The sequence below is a fragment of the Drosophila erecta genome, unplaced genomic scaffold (genome assembly GCF_003286155.1).
Source record: "Drosophila erecta strain 14021-0224.00,06,07 unplaced genomic scaffold, DereRS2 tig00000021-arrow-pilon, whole genome shotgun sequence".
NCBI classification, from domain to species: Eukaryota; Metazoa; Arthropoda; class Insecta; order Diptera; family Drosophilidae; genus Drosophila; species Drosophila erecta.
This window is the reverse complement of record NW_020825198.1, coordinates 19,370,721-19,393,868: the sequence shown is the minus strand read 5'-3', so window position 1 is coordinate 19,393,868 and position 23,148 is coordinate 19,370,721. Positions and strand designations below refer to the sequence as shown.

The 23,148-nt window shown below is 40.2% G+C and overlaps 4 protein-coding genes and 1 pseudogene across 6 annotated transcripts; 1 reads left to right on the top strand and 4 right to left on the bottom strand.

The window, feature by feature from the left end:
- Positions 1-5: 5 nt before the first annotated feature.
- Positions 6-3,604, bottom strand: LOC6545509 (deoxynucleoside triphosphate triphosphohydrolase SAMHD1). 2 transcript variants are annotated; one of them, XM_001973287.3, is made up of 5 exons: positions 3,186-3,604; positions 1,346-1,512; positions 1,114-1,285; positions 333-1,033; positions 6-275 (listed from the first exon to the last, which is right to left on the bottom strand). In XM_001973287.3, the coding sequence occupies exons 1-5, from the start codon at positions 3,339-3,341 to the stop codon at positions 209-211; spliced, it is 1,263 nt and encodes a 420-aa protein (XP_001973323.2). In that variant the 5' UTR covers positions 3,342-3,604; the 3' UTR covers positions 6-208. The 2 variants fall into 2 exon arrangements, with proteins under 2 accessions (XP_001973323.2, XP_026833683.1); XM_026977882.1 differs by lacking the exon at positions 3,186-3,604 and adding an exon at positions 2,879-3,125.
- LOC113563951 lies at positions 1,621-2,296 on the bottom strand (annotated as a pseudogene).
- Positions 3,605-6,168: 2,564 nt separating the features above from the next.
- On the bottom strand, positions 6,169-9,671 carry LOC113563949 (deoxynucleoside triphosphate triphosphohydrolase SAMHD1-like). Of its 2 annotated transcripts, none has more exons than XM_026977878.1 (5): positions 9,304-9,671; positions 7,468-7,634; positions 7,236-7,407; positions 6,458-7,155; positions 6,169-6,400 (listed from the first exon to the last, which is right to left on the bottom strand). In XM_026977878.1, exons 1-5 carry the CDS (start codon positions 9,457-9,459, stop codon positions 6,334-6,336), a joined length of 1,260 nt encoding a protein of 419 aa, XP_026833679.1. In that variant the 5' UTR covers positions 9,460-9,671; the 3' UTR covers positions 6,169-6,333. The 2 variants fall into 2 exon arrangements, with proteins under 2 accessions (XP_026833679.1, XP_026833680.1); XM_026977879.1 differs by lacking the exon at positions 9,304-9,671 and adding an exon at positions 9,000-9,268.
- Positions 7,709-8,483, bottom strand: LOC26526384. The gene is made up of 2 exons (XM_015153096.2): positions 8,117-8,483; positions 7,709-8,064 (listed from the first exon to the last, which is right to left on the bottom strand). The coding sequence occupies exons 1-2, from the start codon at positions 8,317-8,319 to the stop codon at positions 7,833-7,835; spliced, it is 435 nt and encodes a 144-aa protein (XP_015008582.1). The 5' UTR covers positions 8,320-8,483; the 3' UTR covers positions 7,709-7,832.
- A 2,335-nt stretch (positions 9,672-12,006) lies between the features above and the next one.
- Positions 12,007-22,908, top strand: LOC6543561 (glycogen-binding subunit 76A). Its single transcript, XM_015157511.2, has 3 exons — positions 12,007-13,076; positions 19,290-19,479; positions 19,583-22,908. Exons 2-3 carry the CDS (start codon positions 19,312-19,314, stop codon positions 21,470-21,472), a joined length of 2,058 nt encoding a protein of 685 aa, XP_015012997.1. The 5' UTR covers positions 12,007-13,076; positions 19,290-19,311; the 3' UTR covers positions 21,473-22,908.
- Positions 22,909-23,148: the final 240 nt, after the last annotated feature.

The window sequence follows — 23,148 nt, the reverse complement described above, 5'->3', positions numbered from 1 at the left end:
ACTAAAAAAAAATCAACGAATGGTATAAGAGTGTGCTGAATAACAAAATATAAAGGGATTAAATATGGTCGCTTACACACGCAACCGTTGAGTATTTTTACATAATTTCATAATATATAGTTTATAAAATATAAGAAAACGAAACGATACAAACAATAACATACGTTTGTTTGACGACTTTACCATTAACCATTTCCTGGTCATGTTTCTACTGTAACTTAAAGCACTTGCTGACTATTGTCGGGCTTTCACATGGAGTAATTGGACGCTTATTGCTGAAAATAAAAAGAATTAACACATCATCTAGAGTTATCAAAGTAAGATATGTATACCGTTTATTGCCAAAGAAAGCAAAATCCTTTGCGGATTTCATTAGCTCCCAAGGTCCAGGTATAATCCTGCGCACCCGTATGATGTCCGATCCGGAAGAATCGTTGCTCGGGACTTCTACAATTCGTTGAGGTTCCTTTACATACCTCGATAGAGGATCCCTTTCTATTACATTCAATACATAATCGTCAATCAATTGCAGCCACTTTGGATCCGTTGAGCGAATGTTGAATAGTTCTGGAGCCACACGTTGTACTGCCTTGCTAAAAATAACATCCACGGCACAAGTTAGCGGATATTGATAGGCCTTTACGTGGAGGAGCGATCGCGCCTCGAACAAGCGATATATGCGATGATAGTCTGCATAACGATACTCGATGCGTTGTCCATCAGGTGATATGCGAGCCTGAAGAAATACATCATCAAAATCCATCTCCGCAGAGTTGAGAATTTTCAGGCGCTTGTTATCACGCCGTAGATAATCCCATTTATCCACGTCCAATCCGCAGCGACGATTATGTACAATATCAAAGATGTAGGTATGTCCCAGCATGGGGAACGACAGCATCTCAGTGCATCCCAATATTAAAGCCTTAATCAATTGAACACCTCGCCCACCACCTTCGTCTCTCAAGGAGACAAGCTCCGGATTGAGGGCATCCTTGAAAATTGTATCCACACAGGCCATTGCGTTTTTCTCGTGCTGCAATAGAAACGGGATTAACAGTTGACCACCTCAGGAATTGGTAGACGTTACTACAGGTTTACTGCAGGTTTACTTACATCAAATTCATGATGGCTCGCCAACTCCCAGGTGTGCGACACTGGCCCATGTCCAATGTCGTGAAGGAGGGCGGCTATCTCCACCGCCTGACGACACCAGTCCGGAAGTTTTGGCTCGTAGTGCGAATTGCGTTCGATGGCCCTGAGGTGATCCTGCGCGCTTTTGTAAACTCTGAGACATAAAATAACTTAGCATACAACATAACGCAATACTACTTATTTCATAGCTTACCCAAGGCAATGATCGTATCGCGTGTGATCGGCCCTCTTATCGAAGACCCACGGAATGACACCCAATTGGTGAACATGTTTGAGGCGCTGGAAGAGTGGATGCGCAACGATCTCTTGGATATGGCTTTGCAGCTCGATTACACCGTGAACCTCATCCTCAATAAGCATCTGAGAGGGAAAATCATTATAAAAAGGTTAAATAAAGTTCGAATTAAAATAAAACTTATTGAAGGAGCTATATCCTATGATTAAAAACATTCAGTACTTATTTATCCCTTTAATTTGTACACTACATTAAAACTATTGAGTACATTATGAGTGGGCCAAGGCTGAGATATACATATAATTTAAGTACATCATAGAATTTAAGTTATCTGCCACCACTACCGATGCTCAAGCCAATGCTGCTACCGCTACTGCTACTTCCACTGCTTCCTCCACTGCTACTTTCATTGCCGCTGGAGATTTCACCCAGGCAAATGGATACTATAAACAGACTTAGGCTTATAATGTCTGAAACTAGCCCCATAACATAACATATTGATGCATGTCGAACTGGCCATCGATCACACGGCGGATGTTGAGGATGAGCGAAACACTAAGGACGATTATGTTATGATATGAAAATGATTTATTCAAAATAGATCGGTCTTACCAATATGGAAGCGTTAGTACTTGGGCTGCTGCATATAAGGTTAATAAACCCACATTTTTTGCAGACTTACTAAAAATTAGTAAATTAACTATTGAAACGTAAACCAAGGCTGCGGTAGCCAGCTCCAAATAAGCGGCATTATTGTTAAATAAAACAACTAAAGCTGTTTTATTTATCTGGGCGAAGCTGACAAAGATAGTCATTTGGCCGCTTCAATGGTTCTTGACCCGGACTTCCGCTTCCCAGAGGCACAATGTAGTTATGGGAATTTTTATTTGTCAGCCTGCTGACGAATTGTGTAGGTAATATCCCGTACAATTGAATCAGGCTTACTTTAAAAGATATGTTACTTTAATTTAAAAAAAACTGTGACTCAGCTAGTGGAGGTGCAAACGTAAAATTATATACTTTTCTGGAATTCTGGAATATCGGTAGAAATTGGGGTAAAAAAGAAATAAAATGAGCGGTTTCTGGGGGTTGGAGTGGGCGTGGCAAAAAGTTGTTTGGCAAACTTATAGAAATTTACAGATATATGTATACATTTTTTTAACGTGTGGGCGTGGCAGTTTTGAGCGGTTTGTGGGCGCTAGAGTGGGCGTGGCAATATTTTTAAATAAACTTAATCTCAACATTCTAGCTTTTGTAGTTCCCGAGATCGAGGCGTTCATACGGACAGACGGATATGGCCAGATCGACTCGGCTATTGATCCTGATCAAGATCGCTTGAGATCGCTTTTAAAGTTGCAATTAAAAGTCTCACCGAAATATACTATTATATAAAATATGCAAGTAACCGATGTCGAAATACTGGGAAAACATGTTTTGATTCAGCCATCAAATTACAAAAATATACAATATATTTTTTTTTCCAACACATACACGTGGCGCTTCTTTTTAAGCTAAGAGATTGGTTAGAAGAAAGCTTGTAACAACCATAAGATTATTAAGACGCCAACTAAAGTGCCTCTTCCAACAAAAATTGTAATGTGCACTGCCTTATTAATTCAAACATATTTTACTATTTATTTTACAATATGTGAGAGATCGATTCACTACGCTATTAATAACTAACGACTGAACATTTAATAGCTCAAGTCTAGTTCAACTGCGATTAGTGCTCTTTTTTGACAGTGCAAGCAGCTGTTCTGCAATCAGCTGTCAATAACAATAACAACAGTTAACTCACCGATGTGCGTGGTTGTTGTTGTGCGTGGTTTCCATGGTGATCTTGTTGTTGTTGTTGGTCAAACTGGAGCTTCGAGTCGTTGGGTTCCAGGTAAGGGGCAAGGGGAAGAGAGCGCCGCCGCTGCGCCGGGGAGTGAATTACATCGCTTGCTGACATTCCAATTCGATTTCTGTTTATCGACAATCCGCGTCCAAAGCACAATCGAAACTGCGAGCACCACCATGTCTTGACCACGGTTATATTACTTCCGGCAATGTTGATTTACATTTTATTGTGAAGTCCCTGGACTCGTCATGCAAAATCCACACAATTGTTTATTGTGAAGTCCCTGGACTCGTCGCACAATTGTTAATTTTGTGATGAGCGCGCACAGCTGATTGCAGCTATCGACCAGGGATGCAGCGAAAGCTGCGCACGAATAGCGCCGATCAGCTAATCATATCGACTTTTGAATTGAATTCCAGTGGAATTTTATTGCATAATGCAAAAATTGAATTATTTGTAAAGCAAAATCCATATAGAAAACGTAAGAAGTATTATAACTATTTTATTGTTCGTGTTGAATTCATAGCTTAGGACATTTTACTACATTTTGCTAGAAAATAAGCAATGCTTATATCTCTTTCAGTGTAGGGTAGTCAATTTCTTAACAAGAATTTTATATTGTATTTTAAAAATTTTTTAAGAATAAATATTTTAAATAAAATATTTTAAATTATTTTAAAATATTATTTTAATATTATTTTAAATATTATTTTAAAATAAATATTATAACATTTCAAACACTTGTATAAATAACATTTACCCGGTTATTTGTTCAAGAGGGATGCCAATGTGGCCTTCCAAGTAATCACACTTAAGAACACATACACTACACATTCACTGCTCGACCGGTAGGAGAGATTACTTGAAATATTTTGTGACTCTAAATTAGAAGATATGCCTTACAGTCTTCACTAGAACTAGTTGGGAATTATAGGGCTACAAGAAAATATGTTTCCTAAACAAATATTAAAAGCGGCAATAACTATTATTTTGTCATAATTATATTAGTGAGTGAAATAGTGAGGTCTTTAAAGTGAGTAGTAAAAAATGTCTTAAATAAAGCCTGAAGAATGTTTAACTTACTGTTGGAACACATAGTTATTGCCGCTTTTAACGTTAATTTATTTTGCACGTGTATCGAAACTTACGATTTCTATATAGAATAAAAGATATTAACCTACGCGACACCCTTGGTATTTAAGGATGCCAAATAACCAAGTGCGCCACCTATGCAGATGACGGCGAAACCTAGTTTAAGGGTGTGTGTCCCCGCTTTTTAGATCTCTGGCTAGCTAATATCGATTAGGTTCGAGTACACCCTAAAATTCAGTACGGCAGCGCCCGACTTTTTTAGAAACTGATATGGCAGCGGCCTACATCCCTAGGACACTGGATAGAAATGTCCTAGATTCTTAGAAATCAGGATGGCAGCACTCAGCAGCCCATAAATTCAGGATTGCAACTGTGGAAATACTAAAAAAATATTTTTAAATAACGATCTTAGAAATAAAAAATAATAATAAATAAAAATTAAATTCTATTTCAATTGCCTTTTTAAAGAAGTAATGCTAGTATTTATTTAATAGCTTAAAAGCCCTACAAAAAGGCATAATATTATAGCATTTTTAGTAAAAGTTTGGTTTATATATTTGGGATAATTCAAATGGTATTTTCTAGACGTCTTTCTGAATTATCTGGTTAATATCCTACAGCCAAAATATAAAATTCCCTATCAAAATAAATGAATGAAATAATTTAAAAAGTACGGACTTAAAAAAACATCTGCAACTAGGTGCACTAGAAAGCCTTAGAAAAATAAAATGAGTTCATACGCTTTTTAAGCTGACTAATTACACACCCGAATTTCAAAATTAAATTACACCTAATTAAATGTCATGTGATAAACAAAGCCGATTTAAACCGAATAAAAGCTAGCTCCCATTCTATCCCCATCAGATATTTATGCAAGTAAGTTGGAAGAGCTTGAATAGTCGAGTGTCAAGGGAAATTCGACAGCATTGAAACTAGACTCAGATGAAATTAGAATACTTTACTTATAGGCCAGAGCTTAAAGATTTCAAACAACGAAAATCGTACTTTCAGTCTTAATCAAAACAGTTCAATGCTTTTGTTTTCGTTTCATTGTACAATGTAGTACAGTGCTGAAATAAGCAAACAGACTGCACACCCAAAGACTTAAGGAATAAAAGCTAAAAGGCCACTTGTGCTGTATACAATGTTGTAACACTTCCAATTGATGGCGTTCTGTGAACTTGGCAAAATTGAGCTACAATAATCTTTATGGGACACATCCTAACTCATGTATTTGTTTGAAATTCTCCCTTTAGCCAGCGCAGAGTACTTGACGAAGATAAACAAGAACAACTTCAAGCCGCCGGTCAGCGAGCATGTTAAGGATATAGTGCGTCGGAACTTTACGAACGAGATAGAGTTCTATCAATTCTGCCGCCAGAGACTCCACAAACAATATCTGGCTGCCCACTTACCACAGCGGATTATCACAGACTCAGCACATTTGCCCGGCCTGATTGGCAATTGAATGGTGCTCCTTGCTCCTTACAAATCACGAACAAATGTAGCAACAAATATGACAAACAAAATCGTACTCGAACCTGTAGTCAGCTAAGTTCACCATTATTGTTTTCTCTTGTGTATATTTCAAAGCGGTTATCAAAAATATGACAAATGCATCTTATATTTATATAGATTATATTTATAAATTTAAATTTATATTAACTTTATAAAGACCTGATTTGAATTGTGATGTCTTCAAGTGAACTGTTGAAATTTTTGTTTTAGTATTTTAGGTTTAAGTCGATTATGATAAACAATGTATAAACTAATAAATGAATATTTTAAGTACATCTTGTCTTTCCACTGATTTTAACTATAAAAAACATAAGAGTGTGCTGAATAACAAAATATAAAGGGATTAAATATGGTCGCTTACACACGCAACCGTTGAGTATTTTTACATAATTTCATAATATATAGTTTATAAAATATAAGAAAACGAAGCGATACAAACAATAACATACGTTTGTTTGACGACTTTACCATTAACTATTTCCTGGTCATGTTTCTACTGTAACTTAAAGCACTTGCTGACTATTGTCGGGCTTTCACATGGAGTAATTGGACGCTTATTGCTGAAAATAAAAAGAATTAACACATCATCTAGAGTTATCAAAGTAAGATATGTATACCGTTTATTGCCAAATAAAGCAAAATCCTTTGATTTCATTAGCTCCCAAGGTCCAGGTATAATCCTGCGCACCCGTATGATGTCCGATCCGGAAGAATCGTTGCTCGGGACTTCTACAATTCGTTGAGGTTCCTTTACATACCTCGATAGAGGATCCCTTTCTATTACATTCAATACATAATCGTCAATCAATTGCAGCCACTTTGGATCCGTTGAGCGAATGTTGAATAGTTCTGGAGCCACACGTTGTACTGCCTTGCTAAAAATAACATCCACGGCACAAGTTAGCGGATATTGATAGGCCTTTACGTGGAGGAGCGATCGCGCCTCGAACAAGCGATATATGCGATGATAGTCTGCATAACGATACTCGATGCGTTGTCCATCAGGTGATATGCGAGCCTGAAGAAATACATCATCAAAATCCATCTCCGCAGAGTTGAGAATTTTCAGGCGCTTGTTATCACGCCGTAGATAATCCCATTTATCCACGTCCAATCCGCAGCGACGATTATGTACAATATCAAAGATGTAGGTATGTCCCAGCATGGGGAACGACAGCATCTCAGTGCATCCCAATATTAAAGCCTTAATCAATTGAACACCTCGCCCACCACCTTCGTCTCTCAAGGAGACCAGCTCCGGATTGAGGGCATCCTTGAAAATTGTATCCACACAGGCCATTGCGTTTTTCTCGTGCTGCAATAGAAACGGGATTAACAGTTGACCACCTCAGGAATTGGTAGACGTTACTACAGGTTTACTGCAGGTTTACTTACATCAAATTCATGATGGCTCGCCAACTCCCAGGTGTGCGACACTGGCCCATGTCCAATGTCGTGAAGGAGGGCGGCTATCTCCACCGCCTGACGACACCAGTCCGGAAGTTTTGGCTCGTAGTGCGAATTGCGTTCGATGGCCCTGAGGTGATCCTGCGCGCTTTTGTAAACTCTGAGACATAAAATAACTTAGCATACAACATAACGCAATACTACTTATTTCATAGCTTACCCAAGGCAATGATCGTATCGCGTGTGATCGGCCCTCTTATCGAAGACCCACGGAATGACACCCAATTGGTGAACATGTTTGAGGCGCTGGAAGAGTGGATGCGCAACGATCTCTTGGATATGGCTTTGCAGCTCGATTACACCGTGAACCTCATCCTCAATAAGCATCTGAGAGGGAAAATCATTATCAAAAGGTTAAATAAAGTTCGAATTAAAAAAAACTTATTGAAAGAGCTATATCCTATGATTAAAAACATTCAGTACTTTATCCCTTTAATTTGTACACTACATTAAAACTATTGAGTACATTATGTATGGGCCAAGGCTGAGATATACATATAATTTAAGTACATCATAGAATTTAAGTTATCTGCCACCACTACCGATGCTCAAGCCAATGCTGCTACCGCTACTGCTACTTCCACTGCTTCCTCCACTGCTACTTTCATTGCCGCTGGAGATTTCACCCAGGCAAATGGATACTATAAACAGACTTAGGCTTATAATGTCTGAAACTAGCCCCATGGCGGCCATAACACATTGATGCATGTCGAACTGACCATCGATTATCCGGCGGATGTTGAGGATGAGCGAAACACTAAGGACGAGTATGATATGAAAATGATTTATTCAAAATAGATCGGTCTTACCAATATGGATGCGTTAGTACTTGGGCTGCTGCGTATAAGGTTAATAAACCCACATTTTTTGCAGACTTACTAAAAATTAGTAAATTAACTATTGAAACGTAAACCAAGGCTGCGATAGTCAGCTCCAAATAAGCGGCATTATTGTTAAATAAAACAACTAAAGCTGTTTTATTTAACTGGGCGAAGCTGACAAAGATGGTCATTTGGCCGCTTCAATGGTTCTTGACCCGGACTTCCGCTTCCCAGAGGCACAATGTAGTTGGTGGGAATTTTTATTTGTCAGCCTGCTGACGAATTGTGTAGGTCATATCACGTACAATTGAATCAGGCTTACTTTAAAAGATGGGTTACTTTAATTAAAAAAAAACCTGTGACTGAGCTAGTGGAAGTGCAAACGTAAAATTATATAATTTTCTGGAATTCTGGAATATCGGTAGAAATTGGGGTAAAAAAGAAATAAAATGAGCGGTTTGTGGGGGTTGGAGTGGGCGTGGCAAAAAGTTGTTTGGCAAACTTATAGAAATTTACAGATATATGTATACATTTTTTTAACGTGTGGGCGTGGCAGTTTTGAGCGGTTTGTGGGCGTTAGAGTGGGCGTGGCAATATTTTTAAATAAACTTAATCTCAACATTCTAGCTTTTGTAGTTCCCGAGATCGAGGCGTTCATACGGACAGACGGATATGGCCAGATCGACTCGGCTATTGATCCTGATCAAGATCGCTTGAGATCGCTTTTAAAGTTGCAATTAAAAGTCTCACCGAAATATACTATTATATAAAATATGCAAGTAACCGAAGTCGAAATACTGGGAAAACATGTTTTGATTCAGCCATCAAATTACAAAAATATACAATATATTTTTTTTTTTCGAACACATACACGTGGCGCTTCTTTTTAAGCTAAGAGATTGGTTAGAAGAAAGCTTGTAACAACCATAAGATTATTAAGACGCCAACTAAAGTGGCTCTTCCAACAAAAATTGTAATGTAATTGTTATTAATTCAAACGTATTTTACTATTTATTTTACAATATGTGAGAGATCGATTCACTACGCTATTAATAACTAACGACTGAACATTTAATAGCTCAAGTCTAGTTCAACTGCAGTTAGTGCTCTTTTTTGACAGTGCAAGCAGCTGTTCTGCAATCAGCTGTCAATAACAATAACAACAGTTAACTCACCGATGTGCGTGGTTGTTGTTGTGCGTGGTTTCCATGGTGATCTTGTTGTTGTTGTTGGTCAAACTGGAGCTTCGAGTCGTTGGGTTCCAGGTAAGGGGCAAGGGGAAGGGAGCGCCGCCGCTGCGCCGGGGAGTTAATTACATCGCTGGCTGACATTCCAATTCGATTTCTGTTTATCGACAATCCGCGTCCAAAGCACAACCGAAACTGCGAGCACCACCATGTCTTGACCACGGTTATATTACTTCCGGCGAAGTTGATTCACATTTTATTGTGAAGTCCCTGGACTCGTCATGCAAAATCCACACAATTGTTAATTTTGTGATGAGCGCGCACAGCTGATTGCAGCTATCGACCAGGGATGCGGCGAAAGCTGCGCACGAATAGCGCCGATCAGCTAATCATATCGACTTTTGAATTGAATTCCAGTGGAATTTTATTGCATAATGCAAAAATTGAATTATTTGTAAAGCAAAATCCATATAGAAAATGTAAGAAGTATTATAACAATTTTATTGTTCGTGTTGAATTCATAGCTTAGGACATTTTACTACATTTTGCTAGAAAATAAGCAATGCTTATATCTCTTTCAGTGTAGGGTAGTCAATTTCTTAACAAGAATTTTATATTGTATTTTAAAAATTTTTTTAAAGTGAGTAATTGTCTTAAATAAAGCCTGAAGAATGTTTAACTTACTGTTGGAACACATAGTTATTGCCGCTTTTAACGTTAATATATTTTGCACGTGTATCGAAACTTACGATTTCTATATAGAATAAAAGATATTAACCTACGCGACACCCTTGGTATTTAAGGATGCCAAATAACCAAGTGCGCCACCTATGCAGATGACGACGAAACCTAGTTTAAGGGTGTGTGTCCACGCTTTTTAGATCTCTGGTTAGCTAATATCGATTAGGTTCGAGTACACCCTAAAATTCAGTACGGCAGCGCCCGACTTTTTTAGAAACTGATATGGCAGCGGCCTACATCCCTAGGACACTGGATAGAAATGTCCTAGATTCATAGAAATCAGGATGGCAGCACCCCGCAGCCTATAAATTCAGGATTGCAACTGTTAAATTACGATCTTAGAAATAAAAAATAATAATAAATCAAAATTAAATCATATTTCAATTGGAAGTAATGCTAGTATTTATTTAATAGTTTAAAAGCCCTATAAAAAGGCATAATATTATAGCATTTTTAGTAAAAGTTTGGTTTATATATTTGGGATAATTCAAATGGTATTTGCTAGACGTCTATATGAATTATCTGGTTTGTATCCTACAGTCAAAATATAAAATTCCCTATAAAAATAAATGAATGAAATAATTTAAAAAGTACGGACTTAAAAAAACATCTGCAACTAGGTGCACTAGAAAGCCTTAGAAAAATAAAATGACTTCATACGCTTTTTAAGCTGACTAATTACACACCCGAATTTCAAAATTAAATTACACCTAATTAAATGTCATGTGATAAACAAAGCCGATTTAAACCGAATAAAAGCTAGCTCCCATTCTTTCCCCATCAGATTCTGCGGGGATTTTCCGGGGGAGGTGGGAGCGTTGGAGCGTTGGCACGTGGCTCACTTAGCGTGGAAATTGCTTTTGCTGAGAGCGCCGTCGCACTGAAGTGAAAGCGAAAGTTGCCGCTGACCTACAGATGAAAGTAGCACATCGAAGAGAAATGTTCGGGAAAAGAGAGGGTGAGGGTGATTCGAGCCAAAGAGAATGCATCTTTGTATCTGTATCTGTACTTGCGGCCCACATGCATAAATGCAGTTTCAGTTTAAGTTGCATTGCACTTTCTGCATCCTCTCGCTGAATTCCCCAAGCAGTCAACGCACTTAAAAATAACAGAGAGCACATCCAATTCGCAATAAGATACATTTGTATCTGTCCCTCAGTTTATCGTGAGTGTGTAAGTGTAATACACAACCCCACATAGGTAAACGCAATATTGCCAGGAACGAAAGCAATTAATAAAACAATGAAACAAAAACAAACATTCGACATACAATTTTGATATGCAAATATAAACAAAAAATAGGAAATTTAAAAAAAAAGCCGGCTCCACACTTGACCGAGTATAGCGATAAAGAGAACCAATACTGAGAGATATCACTGGGAGAAATAAAGAGCGTAGTCGAAATGCAAACAAATGCTGCACAGTGGTAGTGTACTCGATAAGAAATATATTTTCGATCAAAACTATCCTTCTTGCAATCCAAATGCTTAACAATTGTGTATGTTTCTATTTCCTACCTATAAACACAATTAATGTTTGTGTCTACAAGCACAAAAACAGAAATACTTGTCAGTAACTATTCTAATTTTTTTAATTTGACTTTTATAAGCCGATAAATATTACATATTGTTTGACTTTAGAAAATGTAGTGGAATTGTTGCTCAATTTAAACATACTTAGTTGGTTCGAATGAACGCCATTTCTCAAAATTAAAGTTTCTTCTTGCAACATATATTATTAAATTATAAATATGACCTGTTATAAGTTAATGCCAAGTCGGCGACCACCGTCCACTACTTGAAAAGTGCTCTCTCCTGCGTTTGCCTCTCTCTAATCGTTGACATTTAGAGTGGTGGTATCTAACCACCCAGACGCCACCCACCGAGAGTGAGAATTCCCGAGAGAATCTGCCAGAGAAGCGGTGAGAATGAGAGCGAAAGTGGGGCCCGAAAGGTTGCAACTTTTGGCGAGACTTGCCTCAGTTGCCACACGACAGGAGGGCCAAACGGGCGACTTGGAGGCACCAGACGCGGGCACGGGCTGAACTCGTATCCGTCAGATACGCGGATAGCCAAAATTAATAGTAATAATTAAACCGCTGCGTGAAATAGCCCCTCTTCAGCCGAACGCACCTCCTCTCTGATTTCGCAAAAAAATAAATAATAAGTACGAATTATTCTCGAAAATCGTTGTATCTGTGTATCGGAGAACCGAAAAGAGGCCGTCGTTTGGCGCTCTCGCATCTCAGCTGCCAGTGGGCGAAAGACGCAACTGCTGCGACCTTGCAATGCCCTTGAATGACACTCTTATTGCGGCCAAGTCGGCAACGTTGCCACTCCAACGGGCGCTGCTGCCACGGCTGCCACTCAGCGCTGGCAAAAATACACATAATTAATAGTAATAACACAGTAGCTTAATGGTAGCTTAATCACAGAAATACATAACAAAACGCTGCGCAGAACAAAAGTGAACATTTTATTGAAGTCAAAAAACTTTCGCGTGCCTTCGTGAAAGCCGAAAAGCCCCGACGGATCCCCATTAAAGCTTTAACACCAAACCAAACCAAAAGATGTGCTAAAATAATTCGAAATAATTGACAATTGCAAAGTATTCCCCGCCCGAAAAAGAAAATTTAATCAAATTAAGGCAAACATATCCGAGAAATCTGAAATATCAAGTGTTATCTAACTAGCGCCCCTGGCGGCCTGTGCAAGTGTGTGTGTGCGGCGAATGAAAGTGAAAGTTCTCAGCAGCGAGTATCCTTCGGTAACCTTTCACCACCATTGGGTCACCTCCTCCGGCATCGGCATCGCAGCTCAAACGATAGCAGGGCACGCGAATACCTACAGGCCCACCGCGCATATAGTAAATATACCTATATACCCCGAGTCGGTGTATGTGGGCGATATTTATGCCACGACTTTTGACAAGCAATTCTTTTTATTGCTCCGCCGACGAGCGAGAGTAGAACGCTGGCAAAGGCCAGAAAGGGAACGCCTTGGAATAATATTAAACATCAGGTGGGTAAATCATAATCATTGGGAGCCCTGCCATTCATAAGTGACATAATAAAGTGCGTGTTTTATACAAAACATTGCGTGCTGCTTTTATGTACCACAATTAGTACGTCCAATTGATGATGCTGCAATTAGCCAGCGTGTATATCCATCAGATACAATTGACATTGGATTTGCGACTTGAAGTCAAAGCATCATATGTTCACGTGGATATGGAGTTTCCTCGATTTAATAGTGACTCGAGCTGAGCTTAAAAGTCAGATTAAGTTCAATAAAGTGCAAGTTCAGGCAGTTCACGAAACATATCAGACTATTACAATCAACTAGTCTGAGCATTAAGATGGTAGACCGGATTAATACATATGATAGATTTTACATTTCTGGTATCTAGATAACACGTAAATGAATGAATACCAGTTTGTTAATTAACATTGTTTGGAAATTTATTTTTTGATGGTTCAATATTTGGTTAAATAAGTTAAGTGGTTAAAGCTACAGCTCAAATTAATATTTATCTTCGTTATATAATATTGAAAAAATATTATAATTTCACAACAATCTGTATTTGGTATACATTCAAAGCTGAAGAACTGGTTATACCCAAAACAATTATATAACAAATCCTAGGAAAACTATTTTCCCTACATCCTATGAGCAAATTTACTTGGCTGCCTCAATCAAAACAAAACAATCCAAATCACATTATCGCAGTTATCAAAACAAGCAATTCTCCGGTCCGCAACAATAACCATAAAAAAAAGCGAGAGCCAGTGGAAGGCGAAAGGGTCCTTACGAGAGTATCTTTGTATCTGTAACATAGTTTTCAGAACGGCGCAAGCGTTTTTCCAGTTCGTTTTGCCTTTCACGGTGCTTGGCTTTGTTTGCTTTTGACATTTCTTTCGGTAGCAATGTCATACAAATATAAATAAAAAAATCCACGCGCTGCCGAAAAGCAAAAAATGAGTGTGGAAACCACCCACATCCGAGCACACGCACTCACACACACGCCCTGTATCTGATAGATAGGAAAAATTACTGAAGGCAAATTAGCGCTTCAAACGAGGCTCGTGTAATCCACTTGTATTTCATATTGATTGCGGTGGAGTTCACAGGCAAATCGATTTTTTTGGTTGGGTTGGAGGATTTCAAATCCGGATACCCGGGATCGAACAACATGCGCCTGTCCAAATTTCATCTAATTCCCCATTAATATTATATATTATTAATTTCGGTTTATTTATAAATAAAGAAGCCAGTCAGCTGTTGTGGTTTGTTGATGGGTGGAACACGTATGTATCTTTTGGGTTCTTTTCAAACGCGCGGGCGGCACTTGCCGGTCCGAGAAAATTGGCCGGAATAGACTTTATGCTAATGATATATGCGACACTGAATGACAGCCGAAAAATGTTGTCTAATTATATTCTTTAGTTCATAAAATCATATTTTCTACGACTAATATATACAGCTACTTGAAATGGTCAGTTCAAGTAGCTGTATATATTATTCGCAGGAAATATTCCGAATATTTTAAAAGACACTTTTCGTATTATTGAATAAGCTTTACTGCTTACTGATTTGTTTACATTATTTTAAAAGGGCCATCATGTTTTTACGGTTTCTTAAGTAAAATATAATATTAAAATATAAATGAATGAGTCAACTATAATTCCATCCATGGGATCCCAACATATAATTAAATAGAAAATGATTTTAAATTAATTCCGTATAATTGTTTTCATAATTATTTTATCTAACAATTTTGAAGTATCTACCGGTAACGATAAGATTATTCGGTTATCACTACTCTTCATGTTCGTAATTAATTGCCAGTTTAGGCTAATTCTCTGGGCATATTGACTTTGTAGAACAGTTCAATGATCCGCTTAGCAATCTTATCTCCTCCGGTACCTCCTGTCATTCATCAATCCAACTGAAGTGGCTCAGTTCTGCCAAATCAGAATTACAATAGTTTGTACCGGCGCCAAATCCACAGGCAAACATATTAGTTGCCTAATCTTATGCTTGGCCAGCAAATGCAAAGACCCGTCCACTGATTAGGATCACATAGAATGGCCAACTCTGGCATTCGCACATGAATTCAGTCCCACAATCACAGCGGGTCGGTCTGGAGGGTTTTCCTAAGCCCACGGGTTAATTGACAGCAAATATTTAATGCTGATAGTTTATCTGCGGGTAACACGGTAGATATGGCTAAAGCAATACGTTACAGTACTTACCAATTTATGGCAGCAACGGAAATCCGTTGGCTGATTTGCTGGATGAGCGTTGGGAGGACAGTGGAATGTTAGCTGACCTAAAGCTTTTGTAGTTTCCTAACTTATTTTATTTAAAATGGACCGATATATTTAACTTGATATAATTATATATTTTAAGTTGTAAGCCACAGCAAAGTCGGCAGTTTCTTGATCCTATAAGACAAAAGTAGCTAAAAAGTATTAGTAAATAAAGGCAGTTTAGCTACATTTTGTAATACTCTCGGTGGGAGAAGGGCACTGCAAAGAGCAGTTAGCTAAGATTAAGATACAGACAGACCAACCGCGGCTACGACGTCACTGATCACGAGCATCTGTCTTAAGTGGCGGCTGTCTGGCAGTCGGGAGTCGGATTTTAGGATGCACTGCCATTGTAGATACAGCGGCACAGTTACAGTTACAGATACAGATACAGATACCGATTCAGATTCGGATTCGCATTCCCGAGGAGGCGGATGCGGATGCGGGGTGAATGCAATCTGCTTGAGGGCAGTGTTTGGCTGCGATTTGCGATTTCGCTCCGCTCCGCCGCACTGCGCTTCGATTTCGATTCGATCCCATCGCATCCCATCCCATCGCATCTCATCCCATCCCATCCGATCCGTTCCGATTTCGCCTTATCAATCAGGGTGGATTTGCTGAATGCCAAAAACACAACAAAAAGATCGGTGGGTAGTCAGTGCACGCCCGACACCGTGACGCTGCAGACGTGGTGCAGTTCGAGTGGCTTTCGGTGGATTTCTCGTACTGGCTCGAAGTCCTTTGGACTTGCAATACCCCCAGCTACCGCAATCCCAAGCGGAGATTCGTGTGCTGAACCGAACGGTTATATCACCGCCGTCTAGTGTAGGTGCAAAAATCGACTAGCAGTGCACTTGTGAGAGCGGCGTTCGCGGGGCTCGCGGGTCAATTCTGATTGCTATAAATAGAACTGCAAATTCGTTATCACGCCTCATAATCGGGACGCCGCCGCAGCATGATTAAGCGTTCCCATCACCGCACCACCCAACCACCCAACCACCCAACCACCAAGCCACCCAAGCCACCCACTCACCCACCCATCGCCCAGTGGCAAATATCATGTGTGGTGCAGGTGATAAGCCGGTGACCGGCATTGAAACCATAGTGCCAGTCGGTAGGCCTGGAAACATCTAATCGAACTACTAACTACTGTAGTGGTGCGAACAGCTAATGGCGCATCTATCTCTGGACCAGTGACTAACTAATTGACATGACAAATGCAACTGCGAGATGCGGCCGATAAGATTGTCTGTCAATATTGCTCGTAGCACCTGAAGGGCTTGTAAACAGTGCAAATCTTTCTATTTCGAGTGATTTTCAGTTTAATAATAAAGTTAATGGCAGATAGAACTATGCAACTGATTGGTTCAGGTTCTAATCCTCATAAGTACCTAACACTTATTTTCTTATTCTGCATTTTTGTTTGTAAGCTATTCGATAGCATAGAGAAGAAGACAGTGGATGCAAAACTTTTATTTAAAATTTTAATATTATTTAAAGTGACTAAGCAGAACAATAATACATATTTATTTTAGTTATGTTTGGCAATGCGAAAACCGTTTGAAAAATACTTATTAGAACTAACTATCTTTTTCAAAAAGCTTTTTAAATGTTTTAGAAACGTTGCCGAAAACCCATTTAATTTGTAAGTATTATTATTCTATTTTCTTGTCATTTTTAATTTCCTATGTGAGTAATCATTAGGGTCAATACTTCGACTTGATGTACAAAAATAGGCACCTCAACAGCACCTTGACTTCGTTTTCCAAACATCCACTGTGAACCAATCAAGCATAATTCAAATAACTTTTTATTGCGTGAGCCGTTGGGGTGTCCACTTTAATATCAATTCCGTACATTTTCCCCAATTTAATTCAATTAGGCGGCTTTATGGGTTTCTCTTGAGTCAGTGCGTACATCTGCTTAAGTCACATACATACATCAAGCAAAAGAAACATTTTCAGTTACGCAGTTACCGTCAAAACGAGGCGTAAATTCACCACGCTTTTTGCGTTGGGAAAATCGCAAAGACTTGTCTAAGAGGAAAAACGGAAATGTTACTTTGGCCATAAAATAAAAGTCAAAGACATATGTTTTCTTAGATTTTATTTATAGATTTTGTGTTCATGATATTTATTTTCATTTCTGTCTGCTGTGCATATATTTTATTTATAAAATGTGAGCTCGAGACGCTGCACTAGCAATTATTATGGGACTATAGAATATTCGGCTAAAAAAAGAGAAAGAGACTAAGAGTTAAATTAGAGCATATAAATTAATCTACCTTTTAATAATAGAAATCTAAAATATTCAGAATGGTTTCCTAATTGTACATGACAGCAATTCAAAGCAATCAGGATTTCTTATGTATGCATTCGGTTCTGCAGTGCCTTTCTTGACCCAACGTCATTAGCGCCCAAAACGCATTTAGGCTATTGGCCCAAAGCCAAAAGAGTATTCCACCCATCTGTACGCCGAAAAAAGTTTAATAAAGGTACTGAGTTGCAAGGGAGGTCTGTGAATCATGAAATATCTGCCATAAGTGGCACCACCTCATCTCTAGTGGCATCTGCATATATTATAAAGCTGCAGCTACAAAGAGACCTGCATTCTTCGCTTTAAACTCAGGGAAATTTTAAAGGAGATCGGCATCTCGACCTCCTTAATCGATCGATTGTCAGACGCTCGTTTGTTTATTTAAAAACTTTGTCGACGCCATTTGGCGAGGCAAGAAATGTCAGTTTTTTACTTTTTTTAATCATTTTACTGCTTAATTAAATTTCCTATGCATGCTGCCAAAGATAAAAAGTAGAATACATAAAACGAAAAGGGACGGAAAGTCGAAGCCGACAAAAAGAAATGCCGAGAGTTCAAGGCCAATTGACTTTGTCTCCTCTTGATTGGCGCAGCTAATTTTCAAAATAAAAGCTCTTATGTCTTAATTGGGCGGCACCTCCTCTCCCAATTAACACGCCTACTCGCTCTCATCAAACATATCCATTGGTGGGCGTGGCTTGGCTTTGCACCTGATCAAAGGTAATGCACGTGCAGCACCGCAAAATGAAAACAATAACATTGCCATCTGCCAAGAGCAGGTCAGAGAGGTGTTAACAATGTGTTATGGTCACCCGGTTCATCGGGCGGTTCGTTAATACATTTTTCGGACACTCTATCACGGGATTTCATCACCTGACTTACGGTATATAACAATATTCGGTTCCTAGGGCTTTTGAATGGAAGGATCACTATCCCTTCCGACTCCATGAATAACTCACCATAGATAGGATCAGAATCCAAAAGGAGAGTCGCTCCAGTTTATCCAGTGTCCGTCCGGCTGGCTGCCTGTTTATCTGTCCGTCCGTATAAACGTCAGATCTCGGAAACTATTAAGCCCATAAACGCCATATGTGGTAAAATATTTAATTAACATATTTATTAAAAATTTCCATAAAGTGTCCATCCATGGAAAAGTTATGAGCAAACAAATTACCTCAGAAGTATTAGTTTTCCTCATTTTTCACAGTTCCTTTAGCTGCGTGGCGGGTATAACAACCATATAAAGCTTTTTGTCCATCTTACTCTATATTAAATACAACTAAAATAAATTATATTATGAATATTTTGGCAAGCCAGAACAAATTAAAACGTGAAATTCTTTCAATAGTCTATTTAAATTTTAATGACAACCAACTAAATCAAATGAAAGACACAGGCAACGAAAGAGAAATGAAAAATATTCTGAGAATAATAAAAGCATATATGTATACTGCATTTTAAAATGCCACCGGGAACATGGGAAAAGCGAAAAGGGAAAGTGATGGAGAACAACATTTCGTGCGAATTTATTTGTTTACTTCAAAATTGCTCATCCCGTTCCAATATATCACTCACGTCACATCCCCCGATGCTTCTATACTTGCAGATATTCCGCAGATCGGACGTAAATGAACGATCCCGGCGATATACCACTGACACACACGAGCACTCCGGACAGCAGGCCGCCCTGCAGCATCATCTCCATCATACCCACCATAGGGATGTCCTCATGTCGCGGAAGAGCCGAGGCATTCGCGCGGAGTCTGTCCTCCAAGCTGCGCACCTTGGGATCACAGGTGAATATACATATACAATACTAGGGAGGAATAAAGCGTGAATGACATTACTACATTTATTACATTCTTTAAATTCAAAACTAACGAGTGTTTCACTCCGTAGACAACCGAGGAGGGCGAGGGCAACGCGGAGGACGAGCCAATCATAAATGGATCCAGCACGAACACGTGGGTCAACTCCCACGACTCGGAGCAGACGGTGACGGACCTGCAGCCACTGCGCCATGAATCCGACTCCTTCTTCGACTTCGACTGCGAGCTGGAGTCGCCGGGGAGTCCTGTGGACGAGTGCGAGTACCTGCGCCTGATCGAAACTGCCTCGAATACGCCGCACAACTCTACGGCGGAGTCGGGCTATGCCTGCGCTTCAATGGCCAGCAGCCACAGTAGCAGCAATGATGGTCCGTACTTCGACGCATCCGCATCCGCTTCCGCTTCCACATCCACAGCCGCAGCTGCCCAGGATCAGACGCTGCCAGCCTCGGAACCCAAGGAGCATGTGAGCACCCTGCAACTGAACGGAAGGCATGGACTAACCAATGGAGTGCAGGAAGAGCAGCCAGCAGGCCAGGATGCGGTGCAGGACGACGAGGCCTTCTTGCAGGCCCAGATCATCAGTGAGCTCCAGAAGCACAGCTTCAGCTTAAGGGAAGTGGAACAGACAAAGACCGAGGAGGGTAAGCTCAGCAATGGGCATCTCGAGGAGGTGGAGGAGCTGCAACTGCAGGACGTCCTGGAAGTAGCTGGTACTACAAACAGAGCTCCACAGGCGATCGCCGCTCCGAAAGAAGAGGAAATCTCCCCTGACAGAACCCACGAGGAATCACCTAGTGAAAGAGTGCAAAAAGAAAGCTCCCAGGAAAGGGTTCTAGAAGAAACCCCATTCGAAGGAGTTCAAGAGGAATCCCCAAATGACAGAGTCCAAGAGGACGCGTCCGGTGAAAGGGTTCCAGAGGAAACGTCCAACGATACAGTTCAAGAGAAATCCTCCCACAAAACAGCCACAGAATTAATCCCCGCCGAGGAAACCTTCCCGGTCAGATCCCCCGAGGAAATCAGGAATGATGAACTCTCGCCAGACAGTGGTGTGGATGAAACAGACAAATCGGCCAGTAATCTCACCGTAAATGTGGACCTGGCCCAAATTGAACAGGCCAAACAGGATGCCACCGAGGCTGTGGAAAAAAGTGGCGCCCCCAGTCGGGGCACCACAGTCGATACCACGGATGATGAAGACGATTGCAGACCCCAGCGCATCAGGCGCTGTTCCTCCCTGAAAACGGGAAAGACTCCACCCGGAACTCCGGGTCGCAAGAAGATTGTGAGGTTTGCCGATGTCCTGGGCTTGGATCTGGCCGATGTGAAGACCTTCCTGGACGAGATACCCACCATACCGAAGTCCGCGTTTGAGGACCTGGAGATCCTGGAGTCGGAGCCGCCCCTTCAGCTCGGCCCCAAGTCCGACAAGCTACTGATGCCTCTGTTCCAGCAGCCAGGAGGCCTGCCCAAGTTCCTCGATGCGGTCCGGGAGAAGCAGGTGTCCCTGGAGAACGCTGCCGTGACGGACATCATCAACCAGACGATATCCGGATCGGTGCGCGTGCGCAATCTGGACTTTCATAAGTCGGTGCACATACGGTACTCGCTGGACGGATGGAGGAGCTACGCCGACCTGCAGGCCAACTACGTGGAGAACTCCTGCGATGGCTTCTCCGACATCTTCACCTTCGTGCTGTTCGGGAACTCGCTGCACGTGGGCCAGAGGCTGGAGTTCGCCGTAAGGTTCCAGTGCAAGGGCCAACAGTTCTGGGACAACAACTACGGGGCCAACTACTGCTTCCAGTGTTTGCCCAGCTCGACACATACCGCCGGCGGCTCCACGGCATCGCCTCCGTCTGTGGCGACTGGCGCCGTATCCAGCGGCCATGGTGCCAGTCTGGTCGGAATGCTAAGCCCCACGGCGGGCGATGCCTGGTGCAGCTCCTTCTACTAACCGGTGGCGATGGGCCCGCACTTAAGGCACTGGCATCCCGTCTAGAATCCAAAACCCCTCCATGCCCCATCCAACGACACGACACCAAGATCTGGGAAAGTTTCCGGGCCTTGACGTGGTGTCTACGTCCCAGTACGAAATCAAGTCCAAGCAGTCCCAAATGGCCGCCCAGTCAGAGATCACAGATCAGAATACCAACCCTCAGGGGGCTAGCTCTTCATTAGGGTGATTGGATTTTTCGCTTTAAAATCCATATGGAACTAAGTATTTTTTTGGCAATTCTTTGCGTTACGTATCGCGATCTGAAACTAATTTGGAATAACATTTTCAGTCAAAGGCAGATTAAGTTTTGATGTTGTGCAACTTAAGAGCTGTTGTAAGCAAGAACTATCGTACGAAATGTCAAGAAATTACGTTACTCCCACAAGAATATTTCAGTCCCTGCACATCGAAAGATCGAACCACCCTACCCTTCCCAGGAAGGCAAACATTGTTTATATTTTTATAGAATGGAAAAGATTGAAGGGTTAGTGGAAGGGAAGGGGAGCTGAAAGAGCGCCACAAAATCTAAAGAATCAAACCAGAGTAGTGCGAACAAGAACAAAAGCCAGCAAGGTTCGAATGAATCCCAAAGATAGTTGTTAGTCGTATGTTATAAGAAGAGCAAGTGATAACCAACTAAAACTCAGATCAGTTTCTTCAATGTCTTCTTCTGTTTTTAGTTTCTTTCCCAACTTTTATTTGGTTTGTTCCTAGGTTTGTTTGTTATGCGAAGGCGATTGCCAGTTGGATCGGGTTATTAAGATTGTGTTTCTGCCAGATAATGTACTTTAAAAGAATCAGTTTTGTGAAAGGATTAATTGCCATTAATCTTAGTTCAGCAGCAGTTCTGCGAAGTATCACTGTGGACGGCAGTCCGCGTAGTGACGAATATGAGCTTTGCACCATTTTCTTAGGTTTTGTTCTGTAAAAGCAGTTCACCTTTAGCCTTGCTTACAGATCCGTTCGAGCATAGAGACCATGTCAAAAGTTAACTACAACTAACCAACATCCAATATCTAGTCAACTCGAGTTTACTTTTGCTACCTTTTGACTACTCACAGTCCAAAGGAAATACTCCAATCCCATGATATTTGTAGCCCGATCGGGAAAACCCTTTAAACCATCAGACACAACAGACAAACCTTAACTTTTGTTTCTCTTAAATGTTGATATTCTTCTAATGTTTGATTTTTTATATGCTTTAATTTTAGTTTAAACGATTTAAATATTTTCTATGTATATGTTGATGCGTAATACATCTATCGTAATATTATATAAATATATATACAAAATAAAATAAATATAAACTTTAGTTATTCCTTTTCCGTTCATTCTTTCCATTATCTATGTATTTTCTGAATAATAAATACAACTTGAGCTCTTCTTATCCACAACAGAACCTTAAATAGCCTATATCAGGGATAAACAAACGAATACCTACTTATAACAATTAATTGCAAACGCAGCTACCTCAAAGTTTTCCGACCGAAAACACGAAAAAGAGAGAGTAATAGTTAAACAAAGTATATGATTAAATAAAGCAAATATTAAATATGTTTATTGCATAGCAAACATGTGTAAAACAGAAGCAAAAAAACAAATAAAACGAACTTTAAAAGTTACAACTATTTATA

Coding starts and splice junctions, on each gene's coding strand:
- LOC6545509 (XM_001973287.3), bottom strand. CDS start 3,341: ATGTCAGCAAGCGATGTAATTCACTCCCCGGCGCAGCGGCGGCGCTCT. Junction 1,286..1,345: donor CGATACGATCATTGCCTTGG/GTAAGCTATGAA, acceptor TTTATGTCTCAG/AGTTTACAAAAGCGCGCAGG. Junction 276..332: donor GCTTTCTTTGGCAATAAACG/GTATACATATCT, acceptor TTTTATTTTCAG/CAATAAGCGTCCAATTACTC.
- LOC26526384 (XM_015153096.2), bottom strand. CDS start 8,319: ATGACCATCTTTGTCAGCTTCGCCCAGTTAAATAAAACAGCTTTAGTT. Junction 8,065..8,116: donor GTACTAACGCATCCATATTG/GTAAGACCGATC, acceptor ACTCGTCCTTAG/TGTTTCGCTCATCCTCAACA.
- LOC113563949 (XM_026977878.1), bottom strand. CDS start 9,459: ATGTCAGCCAGCGATGTAATTAACTCCCCGGCGCAGCGGCGGCGCTCC. Junction 7,408..7,467: donor CGATACGATCATTGCCTTGG/GTAAGCTATGAA, acceptor TTTATGTCTCAG/AGTTTACAAAAGCGCGCAGG. Junction 6,401..6,457: donor GCTTTATTTGGCAATAAACG/GTATACATATCT, acceptor TTTTATTTTCAG/CAATAAGCGTCCAATTACTC.
- LOC6543561 (XM_015157511.2), top strand. CDS start 19,312: ATGAACGATCCCGGCGATATACCACTGACACACACGAGCACTCCGGAC. Junction 19,480..19,582: donor TGCGCACCTTGGGATCACAG/GTGAATATACAT, acceptor TTCACTCCGTAG/ACAACCGAGGAGGGCGAGGG.